This window comes from Suncus etruscus, chromosome 12, assembly GCF_024139225.1.
Source record: "Suncus etruscus isolate mSunEtr1 chromosome 12, mSunEtr1.pri.cur, whole genome shotgun sequence".
Lineage (NCBI taxonomy): Eukaryota > Metazoa > Chordata > Mammalia > Eulipotyphla > Soricidae > Suncus > Suncus etruscus.
The window spans coordinates 37,054,367-37,080,922 of record NC_064859.1 but is presented as its reverse complement, the minus strand read 5'-3'; the positions used below and the strand labels follow the sequence as shown (position 1 = coordinate 37,080,922).

The following is a 26,556-nucleotide window of genomic DNA, read 5'->3' as shown; positions in this document are numbered from 1 at the left end:
GATAGACAGAATAATCTCAATCATCTATGGGATTTAAGAAAAATAAAGAACATTATTGTAATAATACCCAGAGATAATAGAGATGAGGGCTGTAAAGATCAACCAGGATATGAAGCTTACTGCAAAAAACTAACTATACTAACAATTATCATGACAATGGTAGTGAGTAAGAGATGTCGAATGCTTTCTGGAATACAAGCAGGGAGTTAGGGAGAAGGAAGATGGGGACATTAGTGGTAAGAAGGTTGCACTGGTGAAGGGGAGTGTTCTTTTATTATAACTGAAACCCAACTACAAACATGTTTGCAATCATGGTGCTTAAATAAATATATTATTTAAAAATAAATTAAAAAAAGAAAAACTTTTAAAGAAATTATAGAACCCTTGCCATAGGCAGTATATGACCTTTGGAAGAAGAATAAAATCAGATTATTTCCTGGTCTTAAAAGAAACACAGCTTTAAAAATTAAAAGAAAATATATTTTCATCCTGACAGAAATATCTATATATAATTTCTTTTACAAATAAGATTTCTATCCCACTAATATTTTTTCAATACCTATCACAAGCCTAAAATTTATACCTATACATTCTGTGTGTTTAAAAAAAAAGGCAGTCATTTCTCAACTTGTTTGATACAGAGGCACTATGTGGTATTAACTCTTCTATGTCACCTCGTACAGCTTTATATATTAATTTTCTCTTGTGGAAAGTTTAAATGCCAGACACATTTTTAAAAAGGACAAACACAATTGATCTTTTCATCACTACAATCTCCTGAAATAGAGTTGATTGATGATTTCTAGGAACAACAACAAAAAGTCAGATGTCCTGGTTTTCCTCAAATTCTGTTACCCTACTGATTACCAAATAAATGATTAATATACAGAACATTGTTATTTTACACATTTTTTCAAAATTCAAAATCAAGTACTATTATATATAAAAAACTATTCTGTGTCAATAAATTTATTATCAATAGATCATTAATCTGCATGGGATCTACTGACATACCATTAATAAATTTCTAAAAGTGAAAAATCCTTTAATGTAATACAGAAGTAAAAAATTCAGCCCAAACTAATAAAGTATAAATATGTGTGTATTTATACTTGGGTACTTGGGGGGGGTGGTAATCACAGAAAGAACTGCAAAAGCAATTCAGACAGCTGAAAGTAACAAACTTCAGTAGATCTTTACTTAAAATAGTGAAATTTCCAACTATTCTATATGTGTCAAAACTCTGATAATGGTATCTTAGAATGCAAGATAATTTTTTAAATGTTACTTTGAAGCTTATATTTTTATCAAATTTGAACTATTAGTGACACAAAATTATATGTAAACTAGTGGAAGTATTACAAATAAATTCTGATGCTTACCAAAATAAATTTAGAACTAGCACTTCTTCATATTGAAATAATTCATATATATTTATAAAGCATCTTCTAATCACAGTAATGCACATACCTTCGGCTTCAATTTGAGAGTGATTAGATGCTGTCTACCAGAATCATCTACAGCTTTTAACTTGATGGTACTGAAGGAAGAATCCACATAAACAAGTCTGGATAAGAGAATGAAAAATGACAATTCAGGAAATGGCACAAGTAGAGAGAAGGAGGGGCTGAAAAATGACAAAATTCAAAATAAAAATATTTTCTATATCCATATTAATCCACTGTAAAAATTAATCAGAGAAATTTCAACCTAGCAGCCCTTTATGCTGCTATAGATTTACTGCAGTTAATACACCAGTCTAGTGCTTAATGCAATCATAGATCTTTGGATTATTTACAATGTGTGTCAAGGCTCATGCTGTGGTCAGTGAGCACTATGTTTCGGTTTTCCATCACTGGAACCTTTGGCACACACAGCATGTTCCTGTCAGCCTCTACTTATGTACACATTAAACTTTCTGTCAAACTCTTTGATCCATTTCTGTAGTTTCATACAGTATGAGACTTTTATGCTTCCATTATTTGCTTTTCTGCTCAATGAATTTCTTCTTTATTATCAATAATGTTACTGTCCAAATATCTAGCTGATATTAGTTCATATACTCAAATTGATCCTCTAAGGAAAATGCTGTATAAGCAGCTGGTCTCCTAACAATAAATTTTCTTTTTTGTGTAATATATGGCTTCTGACAGTTAACCTAGGCATCTGTTCAAGATGAATAATATTTTGAAAATATAGCACAAGCAAAATTGTTTTGGCTTTAAGTTGCTCTAAATGCATGAATTTTCTTCAATGAAAACCAAGACCCTTTGGAATATATCATTCTATATAAATATGGTCCCTTGAGTGGCATAAGCTACTGACAGAAAGGTTCAAATTTAGCAATATATTTACTTGTGAGTAGGGCATGTGGGTATCTTTTGACATTTTCACAATACTACTTTGTTGCAAAGATAAAAAGAACCTAGAGACTATTACACAACTTATAACCCGAATCTCTAATGAAAGGAAGACCCATTCAAGTTCAGAAACTAATAGTAGCCTCTTGATTGAGAAAATAATTTTTAAACACAATCATATGCGTTTTTAGTCACTGGACAGGTATTATGGTGAAATTAGTCAATTTCAATAAAACACTGGGAAATAAAGTTATAGAGCACTATAATAAAAATTAAGATATAAATTCAAAGGCAATATGTAGTCTTAAGAATAGTATAAAAGTAAAAACAAAATGGTCTGTATCAAAGGAAAAAAATTTAACCAGAAATATAAAGTCTAGTAATTCTAAAAAATATATCATATACATTAAACATATATAATTACATATAATCATATTTTATGTTATCTGACAATAAGTTAGTCTCCAAAATCCAAGCATGAGGTTTTATCAATATCTATAAGGGTCAAATACATGGGCATTTGACTAAAAATAGTAACACCTCATATTTAAGATCTATCAATTCACTAAATTTAATTTTTTAATAATGAGTAAGTTCTAAATAAAACCCACAATTGTAAAAAAGGAATAAACAGTATTAATAAAAATATATCTTCAACAAATTTCATAAAAAAGCAAGCTGGTTGATAAAGGAGAATATTACATGAGAAAGGATCTAGATGGCCAAAGAGGCAGCAACAGCAGGTAAAGTTTTTGCCTCGCATGTGTGTAATTCAGGTTCTATCTCTGGTATCATATATGATCCACCAAGAACCACTTAAGGATCATGAGTACAGAGCCAGTAATAGTCCTCAGCTGCCAGGTATGGTCCAAATTCTACCCCAATATCCGCAAAAGAAGATTACACAAGGTAAATAGTTGGCAAAAATAGTCTGTACAACAATTGGCAAGAGACCTATTCTATAAGAAATTAAATGCGTTTTCTTTTAAAATATAAAAAAAACAAAAAGGGATCTAGGGATAGAATTCTAAGATCTAGAACACTGTTTGAAGTTTTCCAAAAAGTAGTTTTTAAAAATAGAATCTAAGGGGCTGGAGAGATAGCACAGCTGCGTTTGCCTTGCAAGCAGTCAATTCAGGACCTAAGGTGGTTGGTTCAAATCCTGGCGTCCCATATGCCCCCACCCCACCCCACCCCGTTCCTGCCAGGAGCTATTTCTGAGCAGATAGCCAGGAGTAACCCCTGAGCACCGCTGGGTGTGACCCAAAAAACAAACAAAAAAGAATCCAAAGAGAAACATTTAATTAAACTCAATAAAACTATGACAAAATTTTCAATTTACCTTTCATTTAAAGTATGTCATAAAAATTCAAATGTTTAGCAATCAAAATATTTAGAACCAACATTAGACAATGCTAAAAGATTTAATATAGAGACTAATGTAAATATATTTTATCACTATAATTAAAAGAAATATATGATTAAAAGCTTCATATATATAAGAAACAGTTAAAAGGGGAAAAACAGAAAAAATAAACCTATCATTTCTGTAAGATTAAGATATACCATCTTTAAACAGACATGAAGTTTAGAAAATATAAAAGCTAAGTATGATAATTGAGAAGGTTGAGAGAAACTAGTATTTGAACTAAAAGCCTTTTATGTAGTAAATAATGCATGTAACTCCTAAAACTATTAAATCAAGCAATATTAAATATAAGCATGTTATTTATAAAACATTAACAGAGTATTTTGAATAATGAAGGCATAAGAAATTATATGAAAATATAATGGAATATAATGTTGATAATTTGAGGTTCTTTTAATAGTGGTTTTTAATAATGGCTTAGTACTATTTTATACTGAACTAATTTTAGCATTTTCTGGCAATTTATGGCAGGAAAGATTTTATTAGTATATGGTCTATGGAAAGAATATGAAAAGTAAATAAATGAGAAGCTGCTATAAGGAATATAATTTGATTTTTTCTAAAAAAAATTTCATATAGGATATGATCCCCACCACCTCCCCCCAGGAATATTTCCTGAGTGCTATGCTGGGAGTAACCCCTGATCATCTCTGGTTGTGACTCAAAAAAATTAAAATGGGGGCTGGAGTGGCAGCACAAGTGATAGAGTGTTTGCCTTGCACGCAGCTGACCTAGGAAGGACCTTGGTTCTATCCTCCAGTGTCCCATGTGGCCCCCCAAACGAGGAGTGATTTCTGAGTGCATAGCCAGGAGTACTCACAAACAAACAAACAAGCAAAAAACTACAAAGAAAACATAATTTCAATAAAAATTTAAAATATTAGGGTCAGAGAAATAGCACAGTAATAGGGAGTTTTCCTTGCACACAGCCGATTCAGGAAGGATGGTGGTTCGAATGCCATCATCCCATATGGTATCCGTGCTTGCCAGGAGTGATTTCTGAGCACAGAGCTAGGAGTAAATCCTGAGCATTGCCAGGTGTGGCCACCAAAACAAACAAACAAAAAATCAAAATAAAATAAAACATTATAAAGAACAAATATAAAATCTAAGTAAATATTAAATGGCACTGCTTCACTTTACAAGAAGCATTTTTTGCATTTCCTTTTTTAATATGTTTAAAATAATTAGAATGGCACTAAGTCAGAGATTTGGCTTAATTCTTGCAAAGAACTAAGTGTTCAGGGCAAGATTTTTGCTGTTTTGAGCCACACCTGACAGTTTACTCCTGGCAGGCTCGATGGGATGACAGGATCAAACCTAATTTAGCCGTATGCAAGGCTGTGCTTTATCACTCCTGTTTTATAATAAATTTTATCAGAGCTTTCTATTTCTTGAGATTTAATAACTATTTGAACCAAGTAAGATGTTATACAGTTTAAAATAATCTAAGTTTTTTAAGTTATATAATTTTTCTTTCTTTCTTTTATTTTTTATAAATCTTTATTTAAGCACCATGATTACAAGCATGTTTGTAGTTGGGTTTCAGTTATAAACAAAATACCCCACCCCCAATTTTTCTTTTCTCTATAATATCTGAGTATATTTGTCAGGATAACATCAATCGCAAACTAAATAACACCTCAGTGTTTCAATAAACCGTCAGAGCTTCTATATTTTCAAAATTATGCAAATTTCAAGGAAAAAAAACTTCCTATTTAGTACATCTTTTTTCTATCATCTATACAGTACATCCTTTGACTCTATTCATTTTCAAAAACATAACCCTAATCATATCAACTCCTTGCTTTAAAATATAGAAGTCTGCCTTTGAGAAATCCCTAATGTAACAGTCAAGACCCTTCATTCTGGTCCAGAGTAGAGAATGAATTGAACATTTCCATGTTGCAACCTTGAATTTACTATCCCTACACACTTTTTAAGTTTCTCTATATTTCTTCCATATTTATCCTAAGACTTATTTTAAAAGTACTTTTTATCTATAACTCCTTCAAATTTTGTCTTTCACACTACTACTTTCCACCTAAATTTTGTTTCCATATAGGGGATCATGCCTGGCAGGCTTCAGAAAGAATATGTGGTACCAAGTCACATGAAAGTCAGGCACTTTACCCACTGTACTATCTCTCTGACTGGATACTTTTTATTTTAAATAAGATAAAAAATATATAGTAAAAATCACAATGTATGTGTGATCTCAGATATTGAGCTCAGGGCCTCCCAAATATGTACTCTATGTCAGAGTTACACCCTAGTCCTACAGGTACTTTCTTTACGAGGGGTTGTTTGCATGTTTGTTTGTTTATGGCCACACCCAGTCGTGCTCAGGTGTTATTCTGCTCTGTATAGAAATCACTCCTGGAAGGCTGAGGGAACCATATGGGATGACAGGGTGGAAGCCAGGTAAGCAGCATGCAAGGCCCTCCCCACTCTGGGCCCAGGGTACAATTCTTTTTCCGAAAATTATTTTATTTTATTTTTTAGGTTAATTATACAACTTTTTATTATAAATATTTAAGCACCATAACTACAAGCATGTTTGTAGATGGGCCTCATGAACAAACAATTCAGTAAACTTTTCTTTTAGATATAATTCACATATAACATATTAGCTTTATGTATACAATGTAATAAGGGAAAATATAATGTAAAATAAAAATAAGCATTTTAATAATATGAAAGCTTTATATTTTATATATGTGATGTAAATGGAGGCCTTTAAAATAGTTCCCATTTGTATCTTAATTGTTTTCCATAGGTCTTGTTTTATCATTACCTTTCATCTGGCTTTTTCCCTTCTCTTTGGGGTGAGGGGCTTTGTTTTGATCTCAGTAAATGGGAGTCAGGAGACTTTAGCTGTGAGCAGCCATCTGGGCTTGTGGTTCCACATGGTGAAGCGACTGGCTTGTGGATGAACAACTTGCAGTATCAGTTTTCTTGCCTGCTAAAACCTCTATATGTAGATTATTAATTGTGGGAATTACTACGGGACCAGCTATTCCTATCCTCCCCAGATAGGGGGCCTGGGATTCCACTTTCCCCAAAGGGACTGTGGAACATTACCTGATTTACAGCATTACTCTATGCAATACATGAGGTTACATTCATACTGTCAGACATGTTCACATTTATTGAATCCATGTAAGTTTTAAATATCTGAATGTAAATTTTCAATTTAAATTAGAAACTATAAGCATGTTATCAATTTCAGGAATATGTTTATTCAACTGGACAAGTTAGTTATTTGATAAATATGTATAATAAAATTATCAGGGCTCAAGATAGTATAGCGTGAGCTTGCCTTACATGCTGTTAATCTGGATTCAATCCTCTAGAATCCTGGATTAGTGTAATGAGACCCACTGTAGGTGATCCCTGAATAGAGAGCCCTCTGTATTGCCTAATGAGACTGAAAAAAAGAAAATAAAATAACAAAATAAAATGGCTGCTCTTATTGTTCATAATTAAATTGTAATATAAGGGCTATGAAAATCAGATAAAGTCTGACACTTTTAAGAAAACTAGTGTCGGGGCCGGGCGGTGGCGCTGGAGGTAAGGTGCCTGCCTTGCCTGCGCTAGCCTAGGACGGACCGCGGTTCGATCCCCCGGCGTCCCATATGGTCCCCCAAGAAGCCAGGAGCGACTTCTGAGCGCATAGCCAGGAGTAACCCCTGAGCGTCACAGGGTGTGGCCCAAAAACCAAAAACCAAAAAAAAAAAAAAAAAAAAAAAAAAAAAGAAAACTAGTGTCACAATAGTTTTATACTTATTTACACAAGGAATTATTTGACTCATAAGTTTCTTTTCATCATTCCTTTTAAACTTCAATGGATTCATTTGGAAGATGAAAATATAGTTCATGTAAGTTAGATTACTTTTCAAAGTTAGGGTTAATAAACCAGAATTAAAGCCCTGGTCTACTAACTGAAACAAATCAGTATAAACAAGCTTTTCTATTACTTCCAATTTGCCAAATCTAAAATGCCTTGGAGAATTATAAAAATACCACCATTAAAGAATAAAGCCCATGACCTAAATAATGTATGTGAAATAGTTTATGTAGAGAACATTTTATTAAAATGTCACATTTAGTAAAATTCAGATAACAAAATAATTTGAAAGACCATGTAGTTGAGTTAAACTCTTTTTAATTGATAATAAATATGCTATCTAAATAAAAAAGGCAAACCCTTCCGATCATGTCCCTGTTTAAATCATTTTATCTATGAGTTATCTAAGACCATGTAAAACAAACGTAGATTCCCATAAAAACTGTGTCTACATCATTTGTCCAAACTGGAGTACTTCTAAGACTAAAAGGAGCCAGAAAAAGAGACATAAATTAGACCTATCCTAGGTAAAATAAGATGCAGAATATCAGTTCCTATAAAGTATTAATTTTCCAACTCCAGAATATTCTTTTTTTTTTCTTTAAACATCTTGATTACAAATATGATTGTGATTAGGTTTGAGTCTTTTAAAGAACACCCCCCTTCACCAGTGCAACATTCCCAACACCAATGTCCCAAATCTCCCTTCATCTCACCCCACTCCCACCTGTACCCTAGACAGGCTTTCCAGTTCCTTCATTCATTGACATAATTATCGTAGTTCCCAGTGTCGTTAATTCTATAAATGCACTCCAACTCTTTGTGGTGAGCTTCATGAAGTGAGCTGGAAGTTCCAGCCCTCCTCTCATTGTTTCTAAGGATTGTTGCAAAAATGACTTATTTTTTTTAAAACCCATAGATGAGTGAGACTATTCTGTGTCTCTCTCTCTCCCTCTGACTTATTTCACTCAGCATGAGTGATTCCATGTACAACGATGTATAGGAAAATTTCATGACTTCATCTCTCCTGATGGCTGCATAATATTCCATTATGTATATGTACCACAGTTTCTTTAGCCATTCAACTGTTGAAGGGCATCTTGGTTGTTTCCAGAGCATAGCTATTGTGAATAGTGCTGCAATAAATATAGGTGTGAGGTAGGGGTTTTTGTATTGTATTCTTGTGTTATTAGGGTATATCTCTAGGAGTGGAATACTGGGTCAAATGGGAGATCAATTTCCAGTTTTTGGAGAAATCTCCATATCGTTTTCCATAGAGGTTGGACTAGACGGCATTCCCACCAGCAGTGGATAAGAGTTCCTTTCTCTCCACATCCCCACCAGCACTGATTGTTCTCATTCTTTGTGATGTATGCCAATCATTGTGATGTGAGATGGTATCTCATCATTGTTTTGATTTACATCTCCCTGATGATCAGTGATGAGGAGCATTTTTTCATTTGCCTTTTGGCCATTCGTATTTCTTCTTTTTTTTTTTTTAATCAAAGTGTCTTTTCTTCTCCCCATTTTTTGATTGGATTAGATGTTTTTTTCTTGTAAAGTTCTGTCAATGCCCTGCATATTTTGGATATTAGTCCCTTATCTGATGGGTATTGGGTGAATAGTTTCTCCCACACAGTGGGTGGCTCTTATATCCTGGGCACTATTTCTTTTGAGGTGCAGAAGCTTCTCAGCTTAATGTATTCCCATCTGTTGATCTCTGCTTCCACTTGTTTGGAAAGTGCAGTTTCCTCCTAGAAGATGCCTTTAGTCTCAATGTCATGGAGTGTTTTACCGATGTGTTGTTCTATATACCTTATGATATCAGGTCTGATATCAAGGTCTTTAATCCATTTGGATTTTACCTTCGTACATGATGTTAACTGGGGGTCTATGTTCGCTTTTTTGCAAGTGGCTAACCAGTTCTACCAGCACCACTTGTTGAAGAGGTTTTCCCTCCACTTAGGATTTCTTGCTCCTTTGTCAAAGATTAGGTGATTGTATGTCTGGGGAACATTGTCTGAGAATTCAAGCCTATTCCACTGATCTGAGGGTCTGCTTTATTCCAATACCATGATGTTTTGATAACTATTGCTTTGTAGTACAGTTTAAAGTTGGGGAAAGTAATGCTTCCCATTTTCCTAGGAGTGCTTTAGCTATTCGAGGGTGTTTATTGTTCCAGATGAGCTTCATAAGTGCCTGATCCACTTCTTTGAAGAATGTCATGGGTATCTTTAGAGGGATCACATTAAATCTGTACAATGCTTTGGGGACTATTGCCATTTTAATGCTGTTAATCCTGCCAATCCATGAGCAGGGTATGTGTTTCTATTTCCATGTTTCCTCCTTATTTCTTGGAGCAGGGCTTTATAGTTTTCTTTGTATAGGTCCTTCACATCTTTGGTCCAGTTGACACCAAGATATTTGATTTGTGTGCCACTAATGTGAATGGGATTGCCTTCTTAACATCTATCTCTTCCCTATCATTATTGGTGTATAAAAAGGCCATTGATTTCTGTGTGTTAATTTTGTAGCCTGCCACCTTGGTATATGAGTCTATTGTTTCTAGAAACTTTTTGGTAGAGTCTTTAGGGTTTTCTAAGTAGAGCATCATGTCATCTGCAAAGAGTGAGAGCTTGACTTCTTCCTTTCCTATCTGGATTCCCTTGATATCTTTTCTTGCTTAATCGCTATAGCAAGCGCTTTCAGTACTATGTTGAAGAGGAGAGGTGAGAGTGGACAGCCTTGTCTTGTACCCGAATTTACAGGAAAGGCTTTTAGTTTTTCTCCATTGAGGATAATATTTGCCATTGGCTTGTGGTAGATGACTTTAACTAGATTGAGAAAGGTTCCTTTCATTCACATCTTGCTGAGAGTTTTGATCAAGAATGGGTGTTGCAGAGCATAAAAACCGGCTAACCTTTGCAAAAGCTGGCTTCCTGTGTGTGACACCAGGCGGGGAAAATCCGCGAAAGTACACCGGCCCAGTGGGGCTCAGCTGTGAAAGACTGTGAGTGTGACCTGTCTATGTCTGTCTACTGTCCTCTTGCGTGAAACTCTTGCGAGTGGGGCAAAAAGAGCCTCCAGAAACCTCGCTCGCCCAGACGCCATTTTCAGGGAGGGACTTCAGAGCATAAAAACCGGCTAACCTTTGCAAAAGCTGGCTCCCTGTGTGTGACACCAGGCGGGGAAAATCCACGAAAGTACACCGGCCCAGTGGGGCTCAGCTGTGAAAGACTGTGAGTGTGACCTGTCTATGTCTGTCTACTGTCCTCTTGCGTGAAACTCTTGCGAGTGGGGCAAAAAGAGCCTCCAGAAACCTCGCTCGCCCAGACGCCATTTTCAGGGAGGGACTTCAGAGCATAAAAACCGGCTAACCTTTGCAAAAGCTGGCTCCCTGTGTGTGACACCAGGCGGGGAAAATCCGCGAAAGTACACCGGCCCAGTGGGGCTCAGCTGTGAAAGACTGTGAGTGTGACCTGTCTATGTCTGTCTACTGTCCTCTTGCGTGAAACTCTTGCGAGTGGGGCAAAAAGAGCCTCCAGAAACCTCGCTCGCCCAGACGCCATTTTCAGGGAGGGACTTCAGAGCATAAAAACCGGCTAACCTTTGCAAAAGCTGGCTCCCTGTGTGTGACACCAGGCGGGGAAAATCCGCGAAAGTACACCGGCCCAGTGGGGCTCAGCTGTGAAAGACTGTGAGTGTGACCAGTCTATGTCTGTCTACTGTCCTCTTGCGTGAAACTCTTGCGAGTGGGGCAAAAAGAGGCTCCAGCGGAGCACGGCCGCTCCGCTTCGATACGCGGCCATGCACTCTTTCTAAGGAAAGAACACCATTGCAACAAGAAGGAAAAATCACACTAAGAACGGCGCTATATCACAGAAGCAAACATTTCTCTCCGGACTGTCTTCTCTGTTGCATGCTCGGGCCTAAGATTTGACCCAGTGTGAGGCTTCATCCACGGAGGACTCCCCTCCCTTAGAGGCAAGTCAGCCCATCCAGAAAGGGAGGAGCCAGAGGAGTGTGCTGCCTACATCATATAGACAATGAATACCACCACAACACGTAGAAAAACCCACAATACAAGTGTGACAATGGGGAAACAACGTAGGCCAGCATCAGACATAGAGAATGAAGATGACAATTCTGAGGACCAGATAATGACTGAACAACTAATCAACCTCTCAGATAAGGACTTTAGACTAGCAATATGGAAGGTGCTCAACAGACTCCAAGAAACCATGGATCGAATTGAACAGAACACTAATAAGAACCAAGAAAATATGAAGGCAGAAATCACAAAACTCCAAACTGAAATAACATGTCAACTAACAGGACTGAAAAAGTCAGTAAACGAAGTGAATGACAAAATGGATAAGCTCTGGGACAGGGTATCAGAAGCTGAGAATAGACTTGGTGCTGTGGAAGATGAGATACATAACAATTCCATACAGCAGGAGAGATTGGACAAAAAACTTAAAGCAAATGAGCAGACAATGGAAAAATTAGTCAAAGAATGGGAACAGACGAAAATAGAAGTCTATGATAAGATCAACAGAAACAACTTAAGAATCATTGGAGTCCCAGAGACCCAGGAAGAAAATTTCCAGGAAGAATCAATGGTCAAGAACATCATTAAAGAGAAACTTCCAGAGCTAAAGAATATATGTGATCAAATCCTGCATGCCCGAAGAGTACCAACCAAAAGAGACCCCAGAAAAACCACCCCAAGACACATCCTAGTCACAATGACAAATCCCACAGATAGAGACAGAATTCTGAAAACAGCAAGATCAAAAGGGGAAATCATGTTCAAGCAAGCTTCCCTGAGATTTACAGCAGACCTGTCACCAGAAACGCTCAATGCCAGAAAGCAGTGGTGGGATATTGTGACAAGACTGAATGAAATGAATGCTTCACCCAGAATACTATACCCAGCAAAACTCACTTTCCGGTTTGATGGAAGAATACATGGTTTCACAGACAAAAAACAGCTCAGAAACTTCACAGACACAAAACCAGTCTTAAGAGAAAAACTGAAAGACCTAATCTAAGACAAGACTACCCAAAAGACACACCAAATTTTGAAATAAAGATGGCGTTAAATCCCAGGACAATTCTTTCTCTCAACGTCAATGAACTAAATGCACCAGTTAAGAGACACAGAGTGGCTAAATGGATCAAAAAACTCAATCCAACCTTCTGCTGCCTACAAGAAACGCACCTGAATTGTCAGAGCAAACATAGACTCAAAATAAAAGGCTGGAGAAAAGTTATCCAAGCAAACAACACCCATAAAAAAGCTGGAGTGGCCATACTAATATCAGATAATGCAAACTTTATACTCAGGAAGGTTGTAAGGGACAAAGACGGACATTATATATTAATCAAGGGGTACGTAGAGCAGGAAGAATTCACTCTCCTAAACATATATGCACCGAATGAGGGGCCAGCAAAATATTTAATACAACTGTTGACAAATCTGAAAAATAATATCAACAACAACACAATAATTGTGGGGGACCTTAACACGGCTTTGTCAACACTGGACAGGTCAACCAGACTGAAACCCAACAAGAATATACTAGACCTGAGGAGAGAAATGGAAGAAAGAGGCCTAGTGGATATATATAGGACACTCCATCCCCAGAAACCTGGATACACATTCTTCTCCAATGTACATGGGACATTCTCCAGGATAGACTACATGCTGGCACATAAAACATACCTCCATAAGATCAAGAGGATAGAAATTTTGCAGGCTACCTTCGCTGACCACAAGGCTCTGAAATTATTTGTGAACTCCAAAGGGACTCAGAAGAAACACTTTAACACCTGGAAGTTAAACAGCCTCATGCTCAATAACCAGTGGGTCCGAGATGAAATCAAGGAGGAAATAAAAAGGTTCCTGGAAACAAATGACAATAAAGACACAAACTCTCAGAACTTATGGGACACAGCAAAAGCAGTACTGAGAGGAAAATTTATAGCTTTGCAAGCACACATCAGGAAGGAAGAAGGAGCTTACCTGAGTAGCTTAATGACACAGCTAATAGAACTAGAAAATGCTCAACAAAAGGACCTAAGAATAGGAAGACAGAAGGAAATAACAAAGCTGAGAGCAGAAATCAACGAAGTGGAAACTCAAAAAACAATCCGAAAGATCAACGAAAGCAGAAGTTGGTTCTTTGAAAAAATAAACAAGATTGATAGACCACTGGCAAACCTAACAAAGAAAGAGAGAGAGAGAAACTTGATAACTCGTATCAGGAATGAAAAAGGAGAGATCACTACTGATATGACAGAGATTCAAAGGGTAATCAGAAACTACTTTGAAAAACTCTACGCCACTAAAAATGAGAACCTGGAAGAAATGGATAAATTCTTGGACTCTTATAATCTTCCACGGTTGAAGGAAGAGGATGTAGCATATCTAAACACCCCCATCACCATTGATGAAATTAAAACAGTAATCAAATGTCTGCCGAAAAACAAAAGCCCAGGTCCAGATGGATTCACTAATGAATTCTATCAAACTTTCCAAGAGGAACTACTGCCAATCTTGGCAAGACTCTTTCATGAAATTGAACAAACAGAAACACTTCCAAATAGCTTTTATGAAGCCAACATCACCTTGATACCTAAACCAGACAGAGACGCTACCAAAAAAGAAAATTACAGACCAATATCACTGATGAATGCAGATGCAAAGATCCTCAACAAAATCCTGGCAAATAGGATTCAATGCCTCGTTAAGAAGATCATCCACTACGATCAAGTAGGTTTCATCCCAGGAATGCAAGGCTGGTTTAACATCCGTAAATCTATCAACATAATACACAACATCAATAACAAGAAAAATAAAAACCACATGATCATATCAATAGATGCAGAGAAAGCATTTGATAAGGTCCAACACCCATTCTTAATCAAAACTCTCAGCAAGATGGGAATGGAGGGAACCTTCCTCAATATAGTGAAGGCCATCTACCACAAGCCAGTGGCAAATATTATCCTCAATGGAGAAAAACTGAAAGCCTTCCCTCTAAATTCTGGCACAAGACAAGGCTGTCCTCTCTCACCACTCCTATTCAACATAGCACTGGAAGTACTTGCTATAGCGATTAGGCAAGAAAAGGATATCAAGGGAATCCAGATAGGAAAGGAAGAAGTCAAGCTCTCACTGTTTGCAGATGACATGATACTCTACTTAGAAAACCCTAAAGACTCTATCAAAAAGCTTCTAGAAACAATAGACTCATATAGCAAGGTGGCAGGCTACAAAATTAACACACAAAAATCAATGGCCTTTCTATACACCAATAGTAATAAGGATGAAATGGACATTAAGAAAACAACCCCATTCACAATAGTGCCACACAAACTCAAATATCTTGGAATCAACTTGACTAAATATGTGAAGGACCTATACAAAGAAAACTATAAAACTCTGCTCCAAGAAATAAGAGAGGACACACGGAAATGGAAACGCATACCCTGCTCATGGATTGGCAGGATTAACATCATCAAAATGTCAATACTCCCCAAGGCATTATACAGATTTAATGCCATCCCTCTAAAGATACCCATGACATTCTTCAAAGAAGTGGATCAGACACTTTTGAAATTCATTTGGAACAATAAACACCCTCGAATAGCTAAAGCAATCATTGGGAAAAAGAATATGGGAGGAATTACTTTTCCCAACTTTAAACTGTACTACAAAGCAACAGTTATCAAAACAGCATGGTATTGGAATAAAGATAGGTCCTCAGATCAGTGGAATAGGCTTGAATACTCAGAAAATGTTCCCCAGAGATACAACCATCTAATTTTTGATAAAGGAGCAGGAAATCCTAAATGGAGCAGGGAAAGCCTCTTCAACAAGTGGTGTTGGCACAATTGGATAGCCACTTGCAAAAAATTAAACTTAGACCCCCAGCTAACATCATGTACAAAGGTAAAATCCAAATGGATTAAAGACCTCGATATCAGCCCCAAAACCATAAGATATATAGAACAGCACATAGGCAAAACACTACAGGACATTACAGGCATCTTCAAGGAGGAAACTGCACTCTCCAAGCAAGTGAAAGCAGAGATTAACAGATGGGAATATATTAAGCTGAGAAGCTTCTGCACCTCAAAGGAAATAGTGCCCAGGATACAAGAGCCACCCACTGAGTGGGAGAAACTATTCACCCAATACCCATCAGATAAGGGGCTAATCTCCAAAATATACAAGGCACTGACAGAACTTTACAAGAAAAAAACATCTAACCCCATCAAAAAATGGGGAGAAGAAATGAACAGACACTTTGACAAAGAAGAAATACGCATGGCCAAAAGACACATGAAAAAATGTTCCACATCACTAATCATCAGGGAGATGCAAATCAAAACAACGATGAGATACCACCTCACACCCCAGAGAATGGCACACATCACAAAGAATGAGAATAAACAGTGTTGGCGGGGATGTGGAGAGAAAGGAACTCTTATCCACTGCTGGTGGGAATGCTGTCTAGTTCAACCTTTATGGAAAGCGATATGGAGATTCCTCCAAAAACTGGAAATCGAGCTCCCATACGATCCAGCTATACCACTCCTAGGAATATACCCTAGGAACACAAAAATACAATACAAAAACCCCTTCCTTACACCTATATTCATTGCAGCTCTATTTACCATAGCAAGACTCTGGAAACAACCAAGATGCCCTTCAACAGACGAATGGCTAAAGAAACTGTGGTACATATACACAATGGAATATTATGCAGCTGTCAGGAGAGATGAAGTCATGAAATTTTCCTATACATGGATGTACATGGAATCTATTATGCTGAGTGAAATAAGTCAGAGAGAGAGAGAAAAACGCAGAATGGTCTCACTCATCTATGGGTTTTAAGAAAAATGAAAGACACCCTGGTAATAATAATTTTCAGACACAAAAGAGAAAAGAGCTGGAAGTTCCAGCTCACCTCAGGAAGCTCACCACAAAGAGTGATGAGTTTAGTTAGAGAAATAACTACATTTTGAACTGTCCTAATATTGAGAATGTATGAGGGAAATGTAGAGCCTGTTTAGGGTACAGGCGGGGGTTGGGTGGGGAGGAGGGAGATTTGGGACTTGGGTGATGGGAATGTTGCACTGGTGATGGGTGGTGTTCCTTTTATGACTGAAACCCAAACACAATCATGTATGTAATCAAGATGTTTAAATAAAAAAAAATTATGCATTAATATAAAAAAAAAAGAAATCAGAAGAGTTAGAGTTATCTATCAACAATCTTAGTGGAAAGAATGAATTTATACTACTTCACAAGGTAAGTTCTAAATGTGTTCAAGTGTTAATAAAAAGGAAAATGTTTGGGAAAGGAGCAATAGTGGATAGGATGCTTGAAAAAAAAAAAAAAAAGAATGGGTGTTGGACCATATCAAATGCTTTCTCTGTGTCTATTGATATGATCATGTGATTTTTATTTTTCTTGTTGATGTTGTGTATGATGTTGATAGATTTATGGATGTTAAACCATCCTTGCATTCCTGGTATGAAACCTATTTGGTCGTAGTCTATGATCTTCTTGATGAAGCATTGGATCCTATTTTCTAGGATTCTGTTGAAGATCTTTGCATCTACATTCATCAGGCATATTGGTTTGTAATTTTCTTTTTTGGCAGCATCTCTTTCTGGTTTTGGTATCAAGGCAATTTTAGCTTTATAAAAGCTGTTTGGGAGTGTTCCTGTTTTTTTTTTTTTTCAATTTCATGGAAGAGCCTGGCTAGGATTGGTAGTAGCTCCTCTTGAAAGGTTTGAAAGAATTCATTAGTAAATCCATCTGGGCCTGGGCTTTTCTTTTTGAGCAGATGTTTGATTACAGTTTCAATTTCCTCAATACTGATGGGGGTGTTTACATATGCTACATCCTCCTTTCTTAACTGTGGAAGGTTATAAGTGTCTAAGAATTTATCCATTTCTTCTAGGTTCTCATGTTTAGTAGCATAAAGTTTCTCAAAGTAGTCTCTGATTACCCTTTGGATCTCTGCAATATCTGTCATGATCTCCCCCATTTCATTTCTAATACAGGTTATTAGGTTTCTCTCTCTCTTTCTTTGTGAGTTTTGCTAATGGTCTATCATCTTGTTTTTTTTTTTTTTTTTTTTTTCAAAGAACCAACTTCTGCTTTCGTTGATCTTTCGGATTGTTTTTTAGGTTTCCACTTTGTTGATTTCTGCTCTCAGCTTTGTTATTTCCTCTGTCTCCCTATTTTTTTGGGTCCTTTTGTTGAGCACTTTCTAATTCTATGAGCTGCGTCATTAAGCTATTCAGGTATGCCCCTTCTTCCTTCCTGATGTGTGCTTGCAAAGCTATAAATTTTCCTCTCAGGACCCCTTTTGCTGTGTCCCATAGATTCTGATAGTTTGTGTCTTCATTGTCAGTTGTTTCCAGGAAAGTTTTGATTTCCTCTTTGATTTCATCTCAGACCCACTGGTTGTTCAGTAGCAGGCTGTTTAATTTCCAATTGTTAAAATTTTTCATCTGTGTGCCTTTGTAGTTCACATCGAATTTCAGAGCCCTGTGGTCAACAAAGGTAACCTGCAAGATTTCTATCCTCTTAATTTTATGAAGGTATGTTTTATGTGTCAGCATGTAGTCTATCAAAATATTGCTATTTCTATCAGAAAATGCTATCAAACCTGCCAAGTACTTGGTTTAATTTCTTTGATGCATGACTGAGTCATTCTGTAAAACAGCACAAGCAAAGTTAACACATCAAGACACAAGGTACATCACTCAACTCTGTAACTTATCAATATGCACAATCCACAACTATCATAACATCTTAATCTTACAACTCATTGGATAACTTATTTTTCAGATTTTGCATAAGACAAAACTAGTGGAAATTTTACCCAACAGTTGAAAAACTTAAGATGAGTTGCTGATTTTCAGTTTACAGTAAGTAAAAAAGGAAAGACTGTAATCATCTTTTTGTTGTTGTTCTTGGGCAATACCCTGTGAAACTCAGGGGTTACTCCTGGCTATGAGCTTAGAAATCACTTCTGGCTTGCAGGACCATGTGGGATGCCAGGGGATTGAACCGCCGTCCATTTTAGGTTAGCCGCATGCAAGGCAAATACCCTACCACTGTGCCACCACTACGGTCCCTGTAATCATCTTTTAAATATTCCTAATTTTTAAATTTAAGGTTCTAAAATGCCTAATTAACCTCATAGTTGATTATAAATCTCAAGTGTTTGATTTTCTAACACAGCATAGGCTTTCTTACCTTAATAAAAGATTTTTCTTTTAATCAGTTTAAACTACTACACAGACATTTAAAAATTTAGAACATAAGGAAAATACAGACATATTGGCACACTCTTGGAATGACTAAGCTGCTGAAAATCATTAGAGTTCATTTTTTCATACAAACACATTTTAAAAGATATATTTAAATATAAAGTTAGCCAGCTACAAGTAGCTTCAGGTAGGCTTCAGAGGTGGAAGTCTTAGTTTTAGTTCTAAGAGTCCAGAAACACAATTTTTATCAGTGTGTCATGTATACTAAACATATTTTGGAATTAAATCATAATAATAAAAATACCATGGGGCATAATAGCTGACAAAAATTTTACTCTGTAGTTTCTGGCAGTCCAGGCCAATTTCTCTTCTGCTAGCATAGTATTGGTAAAGAATATAAATAAAACAACAGAAGCTATGTTGTACATCAATCATTCCTGTCATAATTATTAAACTGCTATCTTCAACAAATCTTAGAAACAGATTTTGAAAATGTCACTAAGGATGTGTTAAATTTACATCTGGTCTATTTTATTTAAAGTAAGACAGCTTAGGTTTTCTTTTTTTTGGAGGGAGGGTAATATAAATGAGGGGTTGTTTGGTTTCAACCTTTATGTTTGACTATTTCCATGTACCTAAGAGAACTTTATTCAAGCCTCAAATTGAGAGCAGCCCCACAGCAGAACAGCAGAAAGATCATTTACACTAAATGCCAGAGCACTATTAATATAATCCGTCTTCACTTGATAAATTCATTTATATAGAAGTTGTGGACAATAATATTTATCTTAAAATTTATTGTGATAATTAAATAAAAAGCACATAGAGTGGAAAGCTAGCAGTCAATGGCATACAGCAGCAAATCTGTAAATGGAAGTTGCCATATATAATGATCTTAGTCTAACTATGTTGTGATGAATGCTATAGTTCAGCATATTATTGGCTTTCAAGTTAGAAATCTATTCCCTTTTCTCCCACATTAAGACAAAGTGTACAATACAAAGAAAAAGCTAATACTTTCTATTTGTCTCAAGAAGCATTTATAGCATAAAGTATTTTATATACGAACACTATTCCTCTGAAAAACTTTGTTGCTAAAGACTTTCAAGATCTTGTGGTTATTTACAATCAGAGAGAATTAAGTACTATTGTGACCATGCATATTAACTGTGAATTTTCCACTAACTACAAGGATTATGAGGAAACTTATGTCTTTTCTATGTATTTATAGGTCTTAGGGTCATTCAATAGTAAAAAATTTATGATTCAGAAATATCTTATATTTTAATGCTTCTACACTTTATATTTCTAGAGTTCCACTAATTTGTCAGAACCATGTAGAGAAAAAGATCTCAAAATCACTATATAAATAAAATATAAATAAAACCGAAAGTTCCTATTTCCCTTCTCATGCCCTTTATACATTCCTAACTACGCTGTAAAATTATGATATTAATACAAAACCATTTGAAAATAAGTCCAAAGGATGTTTTTCTATTTCATCATGATAATTGGCATTAATGCCTCGAATCTTTTCTCTTCAGCTTATCAACAAGTTCATCTCAATACATTGTCTTCTTTGACTCTCCCTTTCACTGCTGAATTTTATTTAAAAGATTCTATCCAGGACAAAGAAATAGCTCCATGGCTAGAATGTATCCAAAGCTTTGTAAGAAAGAAGTTTGTGTTCAATTCTTGGCACCTTATTGTCTCCTGAGAATTGCCAACTTTGTAAGTCTGTGTAGAAAGTCAGTATCAGCCCTAAGCATCATCAAGTGTGGCCTCCCCACTAAATAGCAAAAGACTTCAACCCATTCAAAATCCTATTTAGGAATGACCCTCATCAAATAATGCTTATCTCATAAGTGAACATGAATTAGTCCCCAACATCACCATGATAAGACAATTTAAATTCTCTGTAGTATTCTTTCCTGGTTAAAATGGATAAAATGGCCTAGCTTCCACTGAGAACAACTGAAGTCTCTAAATAAATAGGAAAAAGAAAGTCTAAAGTACATTAAACTCTTGCTTAAACAAGATCAAATAAAATCTAAGACAACCAAGATGCTAAAGATCAAGTTTTAAAAGCAAAAACAGAACAAAACAAAAACAGAATCAAAATATAAGTAAAACAAATCTAGGTCCAGAACATGAGGAACAGTTGTGATATAGATTAAGGGTTACTATAAAGGGAGGTATGGAGAAACAGCACAGAAGTAAACTAAGCATTTCTCACAGTATCTTGAGAACAGAGAAATAAAACACAAGATCTAAAGGGCTAGAATGTATGGGAAGATAAAGCAAGAGATTGTGACCTAAGGTTTTAACAATTTCCCCTTGCAAATACTGATTAATTTTTTTTTAAATCCAGAATAACCTGTAGGGTATGAAGATGAAACAAGCAAAAAATCCTCTGACAACATAGGAGAATAATACTTAGAGACAGCATAACAGTGAGAAAAAATATAGATTTTCTTGGAGGTCTTGAAAGTCTTAGAGTTCTGTATCTAAAAGCAGGGCCCTAAAAGTAAGGCCAAAATAAATGGAATATATCCAGAATAGACCCTTCGAGTGATAAACTGTCTGTGTAAAGAAACTAACTGGTCTTTAGGTTGCATATAGGAAGATAGGTAAACCACTTGGTTCTTGCATGAAAGTTCTGGTGAAAGAAAGCTTAAAAGAGAGAATACGAGCAACAACAAGTAGATTATCTTTTTAAGACTACAACTTGGAGTTAGGGAATTGGATCATTGGTACCTATCTTACATTCACAGGGATCAAGTATGACCTCCATCACAACGTGCTCCTCTGAACACATGCTGGTTGTGGTGCTAGAAATCTTGAGTGCTATCACGAAGTTGAGCTTTAGAAATGAACTATAACATGTTAACTAGCTGGTCAAGAATCTCTGGGAGTGGTCTCTGGCTTCTCAGAGTTTACTTGGAATTAAAAAAAAAAAAAAAAAAATATATATATATATATATATATATATATATATATATATATATTTTTTTTTTTTTCTGTTTCTTCTGTTTCCCTACCACAAGAAAAAGAAAACTCATTGTAGATGCAACTGAAATATTTATACAGAATTTCCAACACTCAAACACTAGAGTTAAATTGCACAAGATAAATACCTGGAAGATAGTAATAGCAAGATAGTGATAAATATATTAAGTATAAGACCTTTTTTCCCTTCACAACTTTTTGATTTTTAATTTATTTATTTATCATTTTTATTTTAGGTACTTTGGTGTACATCTGCTCATATAGGGTATCATGCATGTAGCATTCCAGCACCACACCCTTCAGCTAAGTGTCCACATTTCCCTCCACCTTTTTCCCAGTGACCCCTCTCCAAAACCCATTCCTCTGGTCAGTCAGTTTTATTAAACAGAAATAAGATATAGGATTTTACAGTTTTTGCTTTATAGCATTCACTTTTGCCTTGAACTAATTCTAGAAACAAAACAAAACAAAACAAATATCTTACTGTTTTAAAAATTTACAAGGCTTTGGTATTTACCCAAAGGAGTTGAAAAACGTGTGCCCACATGCAAACCTCCACACAGAGATGTTTACTAGAGCAGATTAGTTCATAATTGCCAAAATCTGAAGCAACCAAAATGACTTTCAGCAAATGAATATATAAACAAACTAGAATATACAAACAATGGATTAATATTTAGAGCTAAAACAAATAAAAAGAGAATTCATTAAGAGACTGAAAGGAAATTTAAATGTGAATTACTAAAAGAAGCCAATCTAAAAAGGCTACAAATTATATGAATCCAACTACATGTCATTCTGGAAAACTACTATGGGGATGACTGCAAAGACAAGTACCTAAAAGGGTAAAAAGAAGAGAAGATGATGAGTAGAGTATATAATACTGGGCAGGGGAGGGCAAAGAAACTACTCTGTTACTCAGTAATACTATACTTACTGAAACATACCATAATAAATTTAGTAATAGGAGATATATAACTAATATAAACTATGATTTAGGAATTATAATTATGTAACATTAATGTTGATGATACACTATGATAAATGCACCCAATAATGATGTAGATATCTATGGCATCTTTAGTAGCAGAAAATTCTGGGAAATTTCTATACATTCCTCTCACATTTTTCAGTGAACCTAAAGATACTTTAAAAATATCAACAGCATTACCAAAAAACTAGATAGTCTATAAAAGTGCTACAATGACAAGACAGAAGACAGAAGAACAGTGTGGGGTAGTAGAAGAGAGGTCTATTAAAAGTAATATAGATTTGAGGAGATTCTGAATAAGAAAGGTAATAATAGAAAAAAATTAGTATAGTACCATAAGTCTATAAAAAAGAAGCAAAAGCAGAGCAGTTTTTAAAATCTGTTAATTAACCACCTGGTGTGGCAATATTAATAAAAAACAAGTAAGATAGGAAGGCAAGAGGCAGTTGAGAAGAAAAGACACATTTATAACAGGAGAATCAGGCATTGGAGATGTGGCAGTGATTCAGCAAGTGCAAGGCTCACATGTGTGAGACATAGTAAAAAAATCCCTAATGCCATAAAAAATCAATAAAAAAGAAATATACAAGGAAAATGTAGCAATTACAAATATGTATACAATCTGTTACATGGTTACAAATACAAGATGACAAAATCAGAATTGTAAAAAGCCACTATCACAATGGGAGAATTTAACAACTCTCTCTAGATCTCTTAGAAAAAGCAGGCCAAAAAAATCATTAGGCATATAAAATATGCATAGCTAATAAATGTGAATAAATCATTAAGCACATAAAATATGCATAGCTGGTAAATGTGAATAATGAATAAATATAAAGCAATATACCCAGCAACAAGTGGAAATAAACATTTGCCAACACTGACAAGTGCTAAGTCTCAAAACAGGTCTGGATAAATTTCATAATATTCATATAATTAAAATTATGGTTTCTGATAGAATTAAGCTAAAACTCAGTAAAAATAATAACAGGAAATCCTCAAGAGTTTGGAAATTAAATGGTAAACTAAATTATAGGGACAAAAAATCACAATAAAAATTTAATAATATTTTGAGCAAATCAACTTTTTAAATTGCTTAGAATAAAATGTTCAGTCATAAATTCTTCTAATATAAAGTAAGATTTTGAAAATAAAAATAATAATCTATCCTCTAAATCAGGGTTCTCAAACTCGCGGCCCACAGGTCGTTTGCGGCCCTCCATACAACATTTTGTGGCCAGAGACTGGCCTTCAAATATTGCAGTATTCGCGATTATTCACTTACTGAATAATCGCAATAAAAATCGCATTAGTAAGAAAAAAATCGCATTAAACATTCGCATACCCCAAGCAGTTCCGTTCGGGGTATGCAAATGTTTAATGCGATTTTTTGCGTTTTCTTACTAACGCAATTTTTTATTGCGAATATTCGGTAAGTGAATAATCGCGAATACTGTGCACCTAGCGCAGACGTCATTTTCGCTGCTCCTGTCAGCTGTTCCTTGCATTATCAGACGCCTAAGGGAGAGAAGGGAGAGAAGTTTATTATAGAATTAGATTTTGTAATATCTTCATCATGACTTCATCAAAGCCTACAGTGAAGAGAGAGATTGATGACGAGCACAGACAATTTCAGGAAAAGTGGGAGATGCAGTATTTCTTTGTTGAGCACAGGGGCATCCCCACATGTCTTATTTGGTCAGAGAAAGTTGCAGTGCACAAGGAATACAACTAGAATATTGAATTTCACCTGGTCCATAGGCAGGTAGAGGTCATGCCCAGGGGCATGCAGGATAAGCAGTAGCAATGGCTACCCAGCTACTGATCAGAGGCAGAAATCCCTGGTACAGATCCCCACAGAACATCAAACTTTGTCCCATAGAACATCAAACTTTTTCCCACCCAAATATAGTTAGAGTCCATGCACAAGTGTGTGAATTTCCAAGTTGGCAGCCACATACCTGGCCCAACATAATCTCTCACCCATGTAAATTCACCTGAGACCGCCCTAGCAGAAAAGATGACAGTGACTTAGAAAACAAGTATCATGAGACTACAAAAGGAACCATGGTAAAGCAGCACAAAACTCCACCATGTACTGTTAGTGAGGTGTGTACTCTCTCAGAACCAGTCAGTAGTGATCTCCTATTTAACCTCTCTGAAATGGGAGTTTAGAGTGGAAATGCTTAGGAAGCTCATTCCAAAGCCAGATGATTCCAAAGAAACGAATAAACAAACTGCCACACACACACACACATACACACACACACACACACACACACACACAAACCCAAAAACCAAAAAACAGGAGGATATGTTAGAAGAAATGAAAAAAAAAAGGTCAACCCTGAAAAACTTGGTAAGTGAAATCCAAAATTAGAAATAATGAATATATTTAATTAAACAAAATAGTTACAAGGTTGTTCAAGATAGTTTCCCCCCCCCCCCATAGATAAAATCATTCATAATTGAGTAACAATTATACAATGTATAACAACCTTAGCCAGTGAACATCAGAATGCCTCATTAGCAGAGTAAAAGCTGCTGAGGACAGAATCAATGAGCATAAAGATGAACTGGAGAAAACCTTCAAATATGGAAAAATATGGAAAACAGCTTCAAAATAGAAGATGAAAAAAATCCTCATTATAAACTGACAACAAAAAAATTTAGGAATAATTTCAACAGAAACAACATAAAAATCATTGGGACCCTGAAAGCAAGGACTGTTGCTATGAAGAAGCAACAGTCAAAGACATCATGTTTCGAAGTTCCCAGAGCTGAAACATACACCTAATTCCTGGCTGGCCAAAGATTACCAGCTAATGGACCCAAAGAAAATTGCAACAAGGCACATCCTAATTACAGTGCTAAAAACCACAGAGGTAGAATATTGAAAGCAGCAAGATCCAAAAAGGAAATTACATACAAAGGAATATTCATTAGATTTACAGTAGATTTATCACAACACTCCAAGGCTAATAGCAGTGGTGGGATATAGAGGAAAAACTCAGTGAAATGAACAACTCACCCTGCCAGACTCTCATTCAGGTTTGAGGAAACCATATGCAGCTTCATAGGTAAACAACAGCTCAGGAAATTTACAGACTCAAACGAACATTAAAAGAAGAGGCGAGTGGGGTGTAATATAAGGAAAGAAAGACCCCACAAACACCTAAATCCTAGAAAAAGATGGCACAAAATTCCATGACAATAATCTCTGTCATTGTCACTGGACTAAATGCACCAATTAAGAGACACACAGTGGCTAAATGGATTAGAAAACTGAATCCAACATGTGGCTGTCTGCATGAAAACTCATTTGAATAGTCAAGGCAAACATATACAATCAAAGACTGGAAGACAATCTTTCAAGCAAACAACTCACTTAAAAAGGTTGGGGTGCTAGTATATCAAATCCTGATTTTTTACATTAGGTAGGTACTCAAATTGCCAGATCATATGCTGTGTATATCTTGTTTTTGAGAAAACCTACATTTTTAATTACTATAAAAACTTATGTTCAGAAATATAATACAATGATTCTTCTCATCCTTGCTATATATGTTACAATTATTCCTAACTGGTGTTAAAAATTATCTCATGGTGAAAT

General features: G+C 35.7%; 1 protein-coding gene across 1 annotated transcript in view; it reads right to left on the bottom strand.

Moving 5' to 3' along the window:
• The window catches only part of FANCL (FA complementation group L), a 92,449-nt gene that overhangs the window by 31,893 nt on the left and 34,000 nt on the right, over window positions 1-26,556 (bottom strand). Inside the window, exon 6 of the mRNA XM_049784586.1 lies at window positions 1,471-1,567. Coding sequence (XP_049640543.1) covers window positions 1,471-1,567 — 97 coding nt within the window. The remainder of the gene's footprint in view (window positions 1-1,470; window positions 1,568-26,556) is intronic.